This window comes from Harpegnathos saltator, unplaced genomic scaffold, assembly GCF_003227715.2.
Source record: "Harpegnathos saltator strain DR-91 unplaced genomic scaffold, Hsal_v8.6 scaffold539, whole genome shotgun sequence".
NCBI lineage: Eukaryota > Metazoa > Arthropoda > Insecta > Hymenoptera > Formicidae > Harpegnathos > Harpegnathos saltator.
Window position 1 is genome coordinate 384,898 of NW_020230359.1, and position 13,963 is coordinate 398,860.

Genomic DNA, 13,963 nt, shown 5'->3' on the forward strand with positions numbered 1-13,963 from the left:
TACACTCACGTTACAACAGTGGACGGCTACAAAGTTTGTAGCAGGAAATGAGAATAAGTTCGAAAAAGTTCGAAAAAGTAAGAGCATGCGATAAAATTATCGCGGAGAAGTGAAATCAGAAGAATCCACACACGAATAGGTGTGCAATTTACCTGGTAATGTAACTCCAAGCGCCGCATTATCTCCTTAGCGAGAGACAAGAGTGCGTTGTACTTGGTGGTGAGCTGCGTAATGGCGTTGGAAATTCTCGTGTCGGCGCATGTCTCCAGCAGCATCTGAGCTTTCATGTTCAAGCGGTCCAGTTCCTTCTGCCAGTCGAACAACGTCTGCAGATGGACCTGGAACTGCTCGAGAACGTTCTTCTTCTCCTCCAGACTGTCTTGCAATTTGTTGAAAGTTTGGACCATCTGCTCGGTCTGCGTAAGCCATTCCGTAGCGTCGGAGAATTGGTCTTCATATTCGGTCCACTTCACTATGCCGACTTCGAGCAAACTCTTCGTGTTATTCAACGAATCCCTGTTTTAAACGGGATGCAAAATGCAGATCAGATTGTGTAAAACTCTAAGAGTATTAAAACTGGAGAATTGCATTCAACTGTTATACTCACACGTAGTTATCGTATTCTTCCTGTAGCAAAGCTACTTCTTCCTCGATGATCTCCTTGTCCTCAGCATCCGCGATCTGACAAGCGGCGTTACCTTGCTCCAGAGCCTTCTCCAGCTTCTTCTGGCCTTCCGGCAATTCGCTCTGCAGAACTTTCAGCTGCGTGATTTTACTGGCCAAGGACTCCTTGTCCCCCGTAGGCTCCGAGCACTTGCCGAGCCTCTCCTTAGCCGCTCGTATCCACTGGATGAACTCGTTGCCGCTGTCGATGAAGGCCTGGTGCTGCTCCACAGTCTCCTTCTGCTTCGCGTACAACTCTTGAGCCTGCTTGCTCAAGGTCTCATATTTGATCGAGATCTCCGTGGCCGGAGTTGCTTGTTGCAAGTCTTCAGCCTTGGTGGTGACCGACTGAATCATGGGTTCGAAGGCCACGATGTCCTGGACGATGCTGTTCGTCTGTCGCAGGTTCGCTTTCCTCTCGCCGATCGCCAAGGAGCTGAGTCCGACCAGACCCTTGCGAGCTTTCGACACCTTCTGCTCGCATACTTGCTGCAACTTGGCCTCGCGATCGTTGATCCACTGTTGCAGCTGCGAATACGACGAGCTGTAATCCGCCCACTGCAGCAGACTCGTTTCGAGATGCACCTTCGTGGTCGAGATCTTCTTCACCAGACGTTCCCAGTCGTTCTGGATTTCCTTCAGCTGCGCGTTGATCTCCTCGCGACCGTCCGATCGCGTGTTCCTCATCACCTTCTCGCCGCAGTTCACGGTTAAGTGCACCAAGTTCTGACCTTCTTCGCGTTTCCTCAGCAGTTCTTGAATCTTGTCGAGTCTGCTCTGCAACTCCTCGCGACTGCTGCTCGAGGCCGCCTCCGTACCTTGACGTATGATCTGTTTGGCATTCTTGATCCAGTCACGAGCTCTCTCGAGATTGTCCTCGTATTCTTGGTGTTGGGCCAAGTTAGTCTCGACCTTGTTCAACACGTCCTTCGCGAGATTCACTTGCACTTGATAGCGCGAGTTCAAGTGTCGCAGTTGATTGTTGACGTAAGTGTCCAAGTGAGAGGACAACAGACTGGCGGCGGTCTTGTTGAACTTGTCGATCTGCTCCTGGCCTTTCATGAGGTTGTCCAGCAACTCCTTCACTTCCTGCACTTGTTTCTCTTTCTCCTTCAAGTTTGGCAACAGGGCATTTTTCTGCGCCTTGATAAGAATGTCGAATTGCTGCAGCCAGTCGCTGAGTCGCTCGTACTCGTCCTTGTAGTCCCGCCATTGGCTCACAGTGGCCTCCAGCTGACTCTTCTGCTGTTGGATTTCTGCAACAAGATCACGAGATGTTCGTTCTGTTTCGTTTACGTTCTGTCAGACATACGTGATGAGAAATTTTCATTTCTACACTTCGCTGTGTCGTGGTAATATTCAATTAAATATACTGCAATATCTCGTATAAAATCATAATGATTATATTCAGTCAGGTTCTTACCTTTGAACAGTCCTTCAAAACTCTCCGTGAGCGCCCGTATCTCGTTCCTGATGACTTCCTGCCCGGCGGGGCTGGTGCTGGCGCAGACGACCTTTCCGGTATGCTGCAAATGCTCCACCAGCAGTTCACCCTGCGCCTTTTTATTCAGCAGACTCTCGAGAGGCACCACTGCGTTCTCGATGGCCAGCTTGTCGCTGAGCGACCTCTGCTTCATGGATGGTATCTTCTCGCGAGCACGGCTGAGCCAGCCGATGAGATCGTCGTGAGCCTCCTTGTAAAGTCGATGATCCTTATACTGCTCTTCCCGTTCGGCCAACAAGGACTTGATCTTCTCGAAGAGCTCATCGAACCTATTGAGTATGTCCTGCGCCTGCGAGGCAGCCAGACCCTGCTGACCGCTGGCGATCATCTCGGTGACTTTGCACTTGAGATTGTCCACCTCGATGTTCTCGCAGCGGACCTTCTCCTCCAGGGCTTTGATCCGCTCCAATTGGCTCCTCTTCTCCGACACGGTCGTCTGGAACTGCGAGATCTCGTCGATGGACGTCCGCATGTACTCCACCGTCTTATTGACAGACTGTATCTGCTCCAGCAAGCCGGCCCACTTGTTTATCGAGTCGTCCAAGTTCGTCTTGGTCTCCAGCATCTTCGACGCTAACGCGCTCCACTGTTCCTGAAGCTTCGCCAAAGCGTCGTTGATCGTCCGATGGCCGGCCGGAGCTGTATTCGCTAGAACCGCCTGCGCCAGCTCGATGATGCTCTGAACTTTCGCGAAACCGTCCTCTTTGTACAGCAACAGGTCCTGTACGATATCCATCTTCTGCTCCAGATCCTTCTGCGAGGACGCGCTCAAATCGGAGCAATATGCTAACTTATTCCCGATGTCCTCCAACCAAGTGGTGCACTCGGCCAATTGGTTATCGAATTCCTGATGCGTGGCGACGTATTGGTGCCAACGATTATTCAGGTCCTTGACCTTGCTGGAGATCTGCTGGTACTTGATGCTCAGCTCGGACATGTAGGACGTACGGGAGGTGACGTTCTTGTGGAGCTGCTGAGCTCGCTCGGCCACGGCGTCGATCTCCAGCTCCTTCGCGCGCACCTCGCCCTGAAGAGCGCGCAGTCTCTCCAGCTGATTCTTCTTCTCCGGCAAGCTGGCCTTGAGATCGACGGCGTGTAGCTTCGTGTCGGTGTCCCTCATCCACGCCAGGCATCTCTCCTTCGAGCTCTCGAACTCGCTCCACTGTTGCAGCTTGTTCTCCAACGCCTCGATGGTGGACTTGACGGCGGAGATCAGACCCTCCCATTCTTGCTGCGACGAGTCGATCTGCGAGCGTATGTTCACCTGCCCCGACTCCAAGGTACCGGGTATCACCTTCTCGCCGAGGGACCTGATCTGCTGTACCCGCGACTCGTCCTCCGGCAGGCTGTGCAGCAGATTCTTCAGGCGGTCAAGGTTCGTGTGCAAGGACACTCTCTCCAGTTCCACGTCGCCCCAGAGGCTCACGGCGTTGTGCGTGGCGTCCAGCCACTCGTGCGTGTCCAGGACGGCCTTGCTGTACTGCTGATGGTCGCTCACGATACCCTCGTACCTCTCTACGAACTTGGTCGCCCGCTTCAGCACCACGTTGTACCTGCTCGTGAGACTCTTCAGCGTCTGGTCGATCTTGTCGGTGCGGTCGGGCAGATTGTCCGCTTTGTCGCGGAGATTCAGCAGGTCCTGCTGGTGCGCTTGAGCGTCGTGCAAGATCGTACGGTAGATCTGCAGCTGGGCGCGCTTCTCGTCCAGAGTGGTCTTCAGCTCGATCTCGGGCTTCAACTGCGCCTCCGCAGCGTTCAGCCAGACTTCGAACGCCTCGCTGCACTCGTCGAAGCCGGACCACCGCGAGATCTTCGCCTGTAGCTCGCGCTCGGTCGATGCGACGCCGTCGTACAGGCCCTCGAAGGCCTGCTGCAGGTCCAGCAGTTGCTGACGAATGATCTCTCGACCCTCCATGCCCGTCGTGGGGTACAGTCGCTCGCCAGCTTCGACGGTGCTGTTTATCAGCAGCGTGGACGAAGACTGACGTGCCAGCAGTTCCTTCAATGTGTCGACGTTCGTGATCAGCTCTTGACGGGTGCCGCTGGTGCTCTCCTTGGTGGCATGATAACGCGCCCTCGCGTTCGCCAGCCACTCGGAGCACTGCTTGTAACGTTCCAAGTAGCTCGCGTGGTCCACGGCCGCCTGCTCGCATTTCTTCACGAGTTCCTGCGCGGAAGAATCGATCACATCTCCGTCGAAGTCGAAGTCGCCGAAAAGAATTTGGGTCTGAGTGTGATCATTCATAAAGGTGTCACACACGCATACACACACACACACACACACACATCTTACAGGGTAATTGCATCTTATGCGAAGGTAACTATGTTGCTCTGCTCCTTTACCTTGGCAGTCGCCTGGATCGATTGGAAGCGCGACGTGACTTGCTGGACGCTGGCGGAGAATCTGGTCTCGCCGCTGATCTGCATCAGCTCGGACGAATCGTCGCTCATCTTGTCGAATTCGGCCTCGTTTTGCCGCAGGTTCACGATCAGCGACTGCAAAAGTTATCGCTCTCATTTTAGCGCGCCGCCCGACTACGCTTGCAAGCGCGATTCGTTAGACAGCGCCGTTTCTTCCGCGCGTTTCGTACGCGCGCGGAGGGAGGAAGTAGAAAAGTAGTTCTCTCTTCCTGCGCGAGAGCGAGCAGAAGCCTGTTTGAGCGATTTGGTTAGGCTACCGTTACTTAGGTGTTAAACGAAGAAGTGTACGTGTTAATCGAAGAGAAACGAGGAAAGAGGAACACAGAGAGTTTAATGCTCGAGATCCGGACATCCGGGCTCGCCCGTAAACTTACTCGCGACGTAAGTCTCAGCGTAAAAGAAGCTTTACTTCCATTCGCGTGCAGCAACAAACAGAACTCCCTTTCACTGCGAGCTTCGAAGCCGGAAGCGTAATGTGTTCGCTGAAAGTGAATCTCGCTAGGCCGCCAAATGCCCGCCAAATGCAGAGTGCGACATTTGGCGACGTCGAGATGCGGTAAAGTAAAACGTCGTTATTATTCGGTGTTACAAAGTGCGAGCCCTTTTCTTCGGGCGTGATTTCTTGGTCTCGGCGCGTTCGGCGATATTTTCACAGGGCGAGCGAGCGACACGAAGCTTAATCGAGCGAATTGAGAGAATTAAGAGAGCTTGTGCTCTCCGTGTCTCTTCGTGTCTCAGCGAAGTCGGTCGCCGTGTTTCGTATATGACCGATCGCGCGTGTCGCTTCACAGCGTCAATAAAATCGCAAGACGAAGCGTTGGCATCCTCCACCTGCTCTGACAAAAGCTACGAAAGCTGGAAGATTAGACGGAGAAAAGGGCAATCGTGTCGGAGAGATTCCTCGTAAGTGTTGCGTGTTGCAATCATCCGCCTCGCATTCTCTCTCTCTCCTCTCCCTCTCTCTCTCTCTCTCTCTCTCTCTTTCGCAATCGCGCCTTTTTCCTTATTTGCAGCTCGCACATATCGCACTTTCTTACTTGTTCGAGATGGTCACCGAGCGCAACCAGTTCCGTCACGTCCGTGTTCCGCGATTCGGCAACCTTTTGCAGGTCCTGGGAAATGTTATCATGTACATTGATTGCGCGTGAGGGGATAATTGCGCGCTAGAAGCGAGGACAAAAGTTTGCGTGGCTGGGACACGTTTTCTCCCAGTCTTTCGTCGACTCAAAAGTATCTCGCATGAGAGAAAAGAATACATACCATTGCACAGAAAATTGTATACAATTACACAAAATTGTATATATAGTTATACATGAGCCATATATAAATTACGTCTCTGCATGGCCACGGGGTAATCATATTTAATTACGCGTGTCCACACGCGAGAAAAAATGCTGCTGAGTGAAACGAAGAAAATGTACCTTCGTGAACTTCTACACGTTACGAGTCGCCACAGATATGTGACGATTACTTGAATTGCGTTTGTATACGACAGCACTCTTTCCACTCGCGGACTCGCGTATACGATTATTCACGGCCGCATAGTGACCGAATTCGGAAACACGTGTAACAATGTATGATTATTTTCTCTCGGATATCCACGCTGCGTGACAAATGTCAGCAAACAGAGCTACGTCTACGTCGAAAGGAAAACTCTTCAAATGCGCACACTCTAAACTATGCTGTCACTATCTTGTGTCGAAGGGGCAAACTCTATGCGATAAGGGGTAAACGCTCAAACGCTCTCTCTCTCTCTCTCTCTCTCTCTCTCTCTCTCTCTCTCTCTCTCTCTCTCTCTCTCTCTCTCTCTCTCTCTCTCTCTCTCTGTGCTAGTCACGCTCGTTAAAATGGGGGACACGTAAGAGAAATGTACGTAAAGCTAAAGAAATTCTGTGGAGAAATTCGCAACGCGCGTTGCCGTCTTCTCGGACTCACTTGATATTTCTCGAGTTGCTCCTGCTTCTCCTCGAGCGTGTTCTTCAGCGAGTAGTTCTTCAGCGACGTCTCGGCGTCGGTGAGCCAGGCGAGCAGACGTTCCAACGAGTTCTCGTACTCGCTCCATTGCTGTATTCTCTCCTCGATGCAACGCACCACGTCGCTCACGGCTGTCGCGAACTTCTTGTTCTCGAATCTAGAGGGGGAGATATCGCATTTTGAGGGAGCGACGTGATTTCATGGACAAAATGGTTTCAGAAGAACTTTACCCACCTGAGATTGGTCAGATCCCGTTCCATCGATTCCTGCGAGCGAGGTGGCAAAGTGCGCGAGCTCTGCGCCACGTGTTCGCCGAGGACGTTGAGTTTCAACTCACCCTCGCTTTGGCTGTCCTGTATCTCTAGGACTTTAGCCAGTCGGGCCTGAAGAGCGGCCTTGTTGCCCGTGTAATCGCTGTAATTCGCCAGGCGCTCCCACTGGCGCTTCTGATAGTCCTGGTAAGCCTTTTGAAGGTCGTGGAACTGTTGGAAGATGTCGAGCAACCCCTCCAAGCTGGATATTCCTCTTTGGGACACGTCCACCAGCCTCTCGTATCTCTTCGACACCGAAGCGACTTTCTCGTGAACGTCCGACGGAACCTGAGTGACTTGAACCAGAGTGTTGGCTTTCTCGGCGATACCTTCGACGATGCGTTTGTGAGCGAGAATTTCTTGATGCAAGGTCTGCGACAAAAAATTCACAGCTGATGTAATTAGCGTTCTTTACCTCATCATCGTACTTTTCCTCCTTGTATTCGGGAAATGGCAGGAAAAGATGAGTCTTAAAATCTAAGAAGCGTACACCAGCGTACCTTCAGTTTAATTAGTTTCGATCGGATCTCCTGCAAAGAAGACCACACAGTCGACGAGTCCTGTTTGACCGCGCGCTCCATCGTGTCCAACCAGGCCAGAATCTGCTGCAGGGTCTCTTGGTAGCTGGTCCACTGCAAAGATTGCGCGTCCTGCTTCTTTTGTTGCTCGGTGATGCCTTCGGCCAAACGATCCCACCTTTCTCGAGCATGCCGTAATTCGTGTCTGATCACTTCGCGACCTTGAGCGGAGGTGTCCGGAAGAATCTTCTCACCAACTGCCGTCAAGCTGGCCAAGCGATGATCGGCCAGCTCTTTCTCGGCCAGCAACATCTGCAAGCGGGAATTTCTCGCCTCAAGGTCGCTGCCCATCTCCTCCTTCCTCAGGATAGCCAGGTTCTGCTCGAGAGGGGTTAGCCAAACGTCGATGGCCCTCAGCTTCTCCTCGTAAACGCGGTGGTCGTCCACGACGCTCTGGCAACGGTTTATCACTTCCTTACTGAGCACGTGCAGCAGCTGATACCTGCGCATTCAATCGTATTCCCATGTGAGAGAACAGCAATCTCTTCGCAGTGAGAGGAGGATCTCGACACATACCTGTTGCTGACTTGGGAGATGAGCGGCTTGATGCGTTCGATGCCACTCGCGTGCAGCAATCCGTGCGACTTATCCACGAACTCGTCTATCTTCCGCTCCTGCCGTGCGATCGTCTCGCGCTTCTCCTTGAATGCGCGCAGTCGTTCCTCTTTGTCCTTCAGCGTCGGCTGCAGCTGTTGATCCCGGAACGCAGCTTCCATCGAGCGGAACCACTTGGTGTGAGCCTCCAGCTGATCCTCGAAGCTCTGCCACCTCTCTAACGCTGTCTTTTGTCGCTCTTCTACGGATTCTGGAAATACAGTTGCAGAAATCAGGTAGATTGGACCAGGTAATTGGATGGCTTAAGCTAAGAAAGTTCCTCGCTGCTTTGTTACTTTTGACTGAGGTTTGACGCGAGTGAGATATGACGATTTGCCAATTTTGATAATAGACACCTACCGATTTCGCTCAAGAACTGGCGCAGGTTGTTCTCCAAGGTAGCCACTTCCCTACTGATAACTTCTCGACCCTTCGGCGCGGTGCTGTTAGCCACGGCCTCGCTGAGCTCCTTCAGTCGCGCTAGGTGCTCCGCTCCCTGCGCCTGGCCGTCCTTCAGCACCGCCAAGCTGGTCAACCTGCGCGAGATCTCGGATCTTTCGCCCGTCACGTCGTTGTGCTCAGCTAGCTTGCCGCGTTCTCCGTGCAGCCAGTCGGAGAAGCACTTGCACTGAAGGTTGAAGCGGTGATGCTTCTCGCAGCAGTCCTCCAAGTTCTCCAGCAAGTCCCGCGACTTGGCGACGATGTTCTGGAAGAGCTGCTTGATGGACTGCAGGTAGACGTTCAAGGAGGTGTCCTTGGTCTGGTCAACCAGCTGCTGCGCCTTGTCGCAGACTGACTCGACCAACGTCTGGTGCGACATGATCTCCTGATGCATGATCTTGTGATTCTGCAGCTGCGCCCGTTTCTCCTCCAGGGAGCACTTGAGCTCGGTGTGCTGGTGCATCGCGCGTTCCACGTCTCGCAGCCAAGCGGTCAACTGCTCTTGCGACAAGGAGAACTCCGCGAACTGCATCAGGCACTGATCCAGCTTCTGCGTCGAGCTTTGCAGGTCCTCGGAGAAGCCGTCCCACAGAGCGCGTAAGTTTCTCAGCTGCTGCCGGACTATCTCCCTGCCCTCCGGCGAGGTGTGCACGTACAGCTTCTCGCCGAGGTCGATGACGGACTCGAAGCGAGCGTTCTCGCGCGTCCTCACGTCGCCCAGATCCCTGATGTGCTTCTGCCGGCTCTGCAGCACGGTGAGGTCGCCGACGATCTCGCTGTACTTCCTCAGCTCGGCCTGGATCTCGGTGATCCAGTCCAAGAATTGGTTGTACCTCTCGTTGAACAGGCTGTGCTCCTTCACGAACTGCTCGTATCTCGCCACCGCCTCTTTCGCCTGATTCCTGATCGCTTGATACTTGGTAGCCTGGCGGGACACCCTGGCAGCCAAGTCGGACTCCACACCTTGACTCTTCTCGACCGCCGCGTTGAACTCTGCTCCTTTCGCCACGATCGTCTCCTCGAGGGACTTGAGCTTCTGCAAGTGTGCGCGTTTCGTCTCCTCGGTGCTCTTCAGGCTCTGATCCTTTACCTGCGTCTCGATCTGCTTGATCCAAGACTCCAGACTCTCTACGAGCTTCTCGAACTCGGACCATTCGTCGAACAGGCGGTTCAGCCGGTTTCTGCTAGCGACGCATCGCTGCAGGAAGTCCTCCCAGAGCTTCTTCTGCTGCCCGAAGCCCTTCAGCAGCGCCGGGTGGCCCGCTATAGACGTTTGCTCGAGAATGATGTTCAGTTGCTGATTGCAGTCCTCCAAGATCCTCTCGCCCTCGGCTCTCTGCTGAAGCACGTTCTCGATCAAGGCGATCTTGGCTTTGGCCGTGTCCCGGTCGATCGAGAGGTCCTCGCTGATCGCCACCGCCTCGTTCACCACCGTGTTGATCCAGTCTTGTGTCTTCTCAAACGTCTGCAGGTACGCCTCGTGATTGGCGACGTGCTTCTCGGCCACGCTGATTCTGTCCTCCACGTCTTCCGACAGTTTCTCATGCGCTTGGATCACGCTGTTCAGCATCTCGCTGGCCTCGTCGTCCGGCGTCGTCCCGAGTCTCTCTTGAAGTTGCTGCAGGATGTTCCGGTGAACCCCGACGTCCTGCGCGATGGCCTTGTACATGTGGAGCGCGAGCTTCTTCTCCTGCAGCGTCGGTAGCAGATCCTGCTTGTCTCCCAGCTTCTTCCGTGCTTCGATCACCCACTGCTTCACCTGCGAATACTTGTCCTCGAAGGACGACCGGTGCATCATGTCGCTCTCGATCTTCTTGTAGATGATGTTCGCGCGGTCGGCCAAGGCTTCCACGCGGTTCCGCAGGTTCTTCAGCTCGCCTCTGATGACTTCCCTGTGATCCGGTGTGATTCGCGCGAAGAGCGTCTCACCCGTCTCCGCGGTGCGGTTCAAGATCGCTTGGCCGGTCTCGCGCTCCTCCCCGAAGGCCTTCAGCTCCTTCAGCCGGGACTGGTAGAAGGTCATCGGCTTCGGGCCGCTTATCTCGTCGAAGATCTTCAGCTTCTGTTCCGCATTCTGCAGCCAGGCCTCCAGCTCATTCACGTTGGCGACGTACTGAGACCTGATCTGCTGCAGCTCTCGGAGACGATCGAGGTGCTGAGCCAGGAACTTGAGCACGGACTGGTAACGCGTGTTCAGGTGGCCGACGTACTGGACCACCCGCGACTCCGGACTGACTCTGGTGATCTCCTCACCGAGCGCGATCAAATCCCTCATCTCGCTGTCGTAGTCTTTCACCTGCTTCCCGAGCTGCTCCATCTCGGCGATCTTCGCCTCGATCTCGTCCGGGTTAAGAAGCGTCGTGGCCTCCGCGCGGATCTTGCTCTCGTTCTCCTTCAGCCAGGCGACCACGTTCTCCGACGTGAGCTCATATCGTTGCCACAGAGCGATGTTCTGCTCCAGCACGTGCTTGATCTTCCGGTAACTGGCGCTCAAGGATTCCAGGTCGTCCGCGAGCTTGTCGCGTTCGCTTCGCAGAGCCTCGATCGTCTCGGTGCTCTCGACGGTGCTCAGGAGCTGCAGCGAGTTGTCGGTGTCGTGTATCCGGGCGCAGCAATCGGCGATGCCGGCCTCCACGTCGGCCAAGGAGGCCATCTTCACCTCGAGGTTGTAGCGATCGCTGCTCTGCTCCGGTTCGCACCAGGCCACCTTCTCCTTGTGCGTCGCCACCATGCGTTGCAGAGCGCCGAATTTCTCGTGGTAGAGCTTGCTGAGGAAGGCCACCAGCGTAGCGATCACCTTTTCCGCGTAACCGGCGACGCCGCTTCTGCGGAGCTGCAACGCTTGTAGCTCCTTCGGCAAGCTCGACTTCGATACTGTCGGGTATTCCGACGCCATGTCTGTCAGCTTCTCGTCGATCTCCGACAACGCATGGTCGCACTTTTCCAGCTCGGTCTTCAGCTCCTGGCACTTGTTGATGCGACGCAGGATCTTCGTGTTCTCGCCAGTCAGGTCGTCGCACTTGATCATCTCCTCGCGGATCTTCGATATCGCGTCGCTGCACTTCTTCAGGTCTTGCCTGACGCCTTTCTCCTTCTCGTTGAAAGTGGACGTGAGCGAGGCGAGCTTGTCCGCGGCTTCTTTCACGAGCTTAAACTGATCGTCCAAGAGATTATTGAGGGATCTCAGGGTCGGTATGTCCGCGACGTCGTTCAGCTTCAACAGCTGCTCCGTTTTCGTGGCGATACCCTGACGAAGCTGCTGATGCACCGGCAATTCCTCGCGATACCTGGCCAATCTTGCCTGCCCGTTCTCAGCGTCGAGCAAACGCTCGCAAGCCGTGGTGAGCGCTTGATTCGTATCGCTCAGCCACCTCGTCAGCTCGTACTTCACCTCCTCTATCTGCTTCCAGATGATCACCTGCGTCTCGTAGATTTGAGTGCGGTCGATTATCTTGGCGTGGATCTCGTGGTACTTCTTCCTCACGTCGGACAGATCGGACTCGATGAGACTCGTCTTGAAGTTCGGCATCAACGACGCCTCCTTCGCCAACTGCTGCGCCTTGGCGTCCATCCTGTCCAAAAACTGTTTGCTCCTCTTCAGGATGTCCGAGGCTCTCTTGTGTTTCTCCAGAGTCACGTTCGCCTGGGTGATGTCAGTCGGCACGTCCTTCACCGACTGGCAGAGAGTCTTCGCCTCGTCGATGAACTTGTTCAACTTTTCTCGGGCCTCCTGATATTGTTTCCAGTCGGCGTCCATTTCAGCGTACTTCTTCCTCTGCTCTTTCAGCAGCTCGTTCACCTTCTCCCAGTTGCCGTCCACCGAAGAGACCACCACCTGAATGTTGGTGATCGCGCGTTGGTCCTCCTTCATCAAGTTGTCGCCTTCCCGATGAAGAAGCTCCTTCTCCGGTTCTCGTCTCTGGTGATCTTCGATCAGGTCGTCGATCTTCTCGATCGCTGGAGCGAGTTTCTCGCATGTATCCACCCCGTAAGTGATATCCTGCAGGCTCGTTTGAGTAGCGACAATCTCCTCCGTGATCTTCTGCTGCAATTTCCGGAAATTGTCCCACTTGGCGCCCAGATTCTCCAGCTTGTCGCGCTTGGCGGACAACTCGGTCTTCAGCACCGCGGCCTTGGACTCGAGGTCGCTCAGCAAAGTGGTCGCGGTGACCGGTCGCTCTTGCTTGTCGCGAACGTGTATGCCCAGAGTGCTGTCCATCAGCGGCACATGCTCCTTCCACGTGTTGATCTTCGTGTACACTGTTTGAAGCTCCGACGACAGCCTATCGAGGTCAGCGATAGTCGGTTTCCTGGCCTCGGCTTCGTACTTGCAGTGATTCAATTGCGCATTGGCCTCGTTGTGCCAGCTGAGAAGCTCGATCCACTTCTCCAAACCCCTCTTCTTCTCTCTCAGGTCGTCCTCGAGCGCTTTGTACTTCTTCGCCAGGAACATGTAAGTCTCGTCCAAGGCCGCTGCCTCCAGCACCGAACCTCGCGACGACAACTGCTTCACTTCGTCGTAGATCGCAGTGAACGCCGCTTGCTTCTCCGAGTGTTCCTGAAGATAAGCGTGCACCGTTTGCAGGTTAGCGTCGACGTTGTCCACACTCACGTCGCCGATCTCGTTGATGTTGGACCTCAGTCGCGTCATCCAGTTCTCGAAGTCGGCGATCTTCATCTGGAACTCTTGTCGCGCCAGCAACGAGTCGGACACGCGGTTGATGTGGTGTCGCACCGTGTCCGCGAGTTTGCTCACTCTAGTTTTCATTTCAGCGACGCGAGTCTTCAGCGTGGACGCGCCGTCCAACGACAGACCGTGGCTGATGTGATCGGAGACTTGGGTCAGCGATATCAACTGCGCCTGGTGGTCGGATATGCTCTTGTTGAACTCCTTCAACTGCGCCAACTCTTTCTCCAACTTGGCGGCTTCGGGCGTCTGCACGTTGGGCTCCTTCAGAGCCTGCCTCTCGCTGTCCCGCAGCCACTCGTTGAACTCCTTCGCCTCCGACTCGAAGGTGTTCCACGACGAGACTAACTTGTCCAGCTTGCTCGTCGTCTGCATCGCCACGTCGTGAACAGCGTTCCACCGCGTATGCACGGCGTCGACCTCGTCAGGCGCCACCGTTCGTCCGCTGATTTGCTGGCTGATCGTCGACAGACTCTGCACTTTAGGAAGATACTGTTGGCACTGAACCTCAAAGGCCCTGGCTGACTCCAGCATTTGCGTGGCCTGGGCCAGGCTCGCGGGCTTGCTGCCCATTGTGGCTGCTTTAGACTCCGCTTGCTCGATCCAAGGCTTTATCTTCTGGATACCGTCCTCGTATTCCTTCCACGTGGCGAGGTTCTGCGTGGCCAGTTCACGTTGCACCACTATGCTCTTGTTCAATGACTCCACCGCCTTGCGGAGGTTCTCGATGTCGGCGCGAAGCTGCTTCGCCGGCGCGTCGACGCTGTCTTCTGCATTCGCGGAGAAAATT

At 54.7% G+C, this 13,963-nt stretch overlaps 1 protein-coding gene across 12 annotated transcripts in view; it reads right to left on the reverse strand.

Annotated features, from left to right (window-relative positions):
• The window catches only part of Msp300 (Muscle-specific protein 300 kDa), a 98,650-nt gene that overhangs the window by 63,375 nt on the left and 21,312 nt on the right, over positions 1-13,963 (reverse strand). For 9 of the 12 annotated variants that reach the window (XM_025303277.1, XM_025303271.1, XM_025303278.1 and 6 more), the window contains 10 exons: positions 8,406-13,943; positions 7,968-8,256; positions 7,374-7,893; positions 6,797-7,245; positions 6,524-6,719; positions 5,626-5,700; positions 4,511-4,663; positions 2,087-4,334; positions 608-1,919; positions 153-516 (listed from right to left, as the gene is read on the reverse strand). In XM_025303277.1, coding sequence (XP_025159062.1) covers positions 153-516; positions 608-1,919; positions 2,087-4,334; positions 4,511-4,663; positions 5,626-5,700; positions 6,524-6,719; positions 6,797-7,245; positions 7,374-7,893; positions 7,968-8,256; positions 8,406-13,943 — 11,144 coding nt within the window. The remainder of the gene's footprint in view (positions 1-152; positions 517-607; positions 1,920-2,086; positions 4,335-4,510; positions 4,664-5,625; positions 5,701-6,523; positions 6,720-6,796; positions 7,246-7,373; positions 7,894-7,967; positions 8,257-8,405; positions 13,944-13,963) is intronic. The other 3 variants (XM_025303275.1, XM_025303274.1, XM_025303280.1) reach the window with 1 other exon arrangement.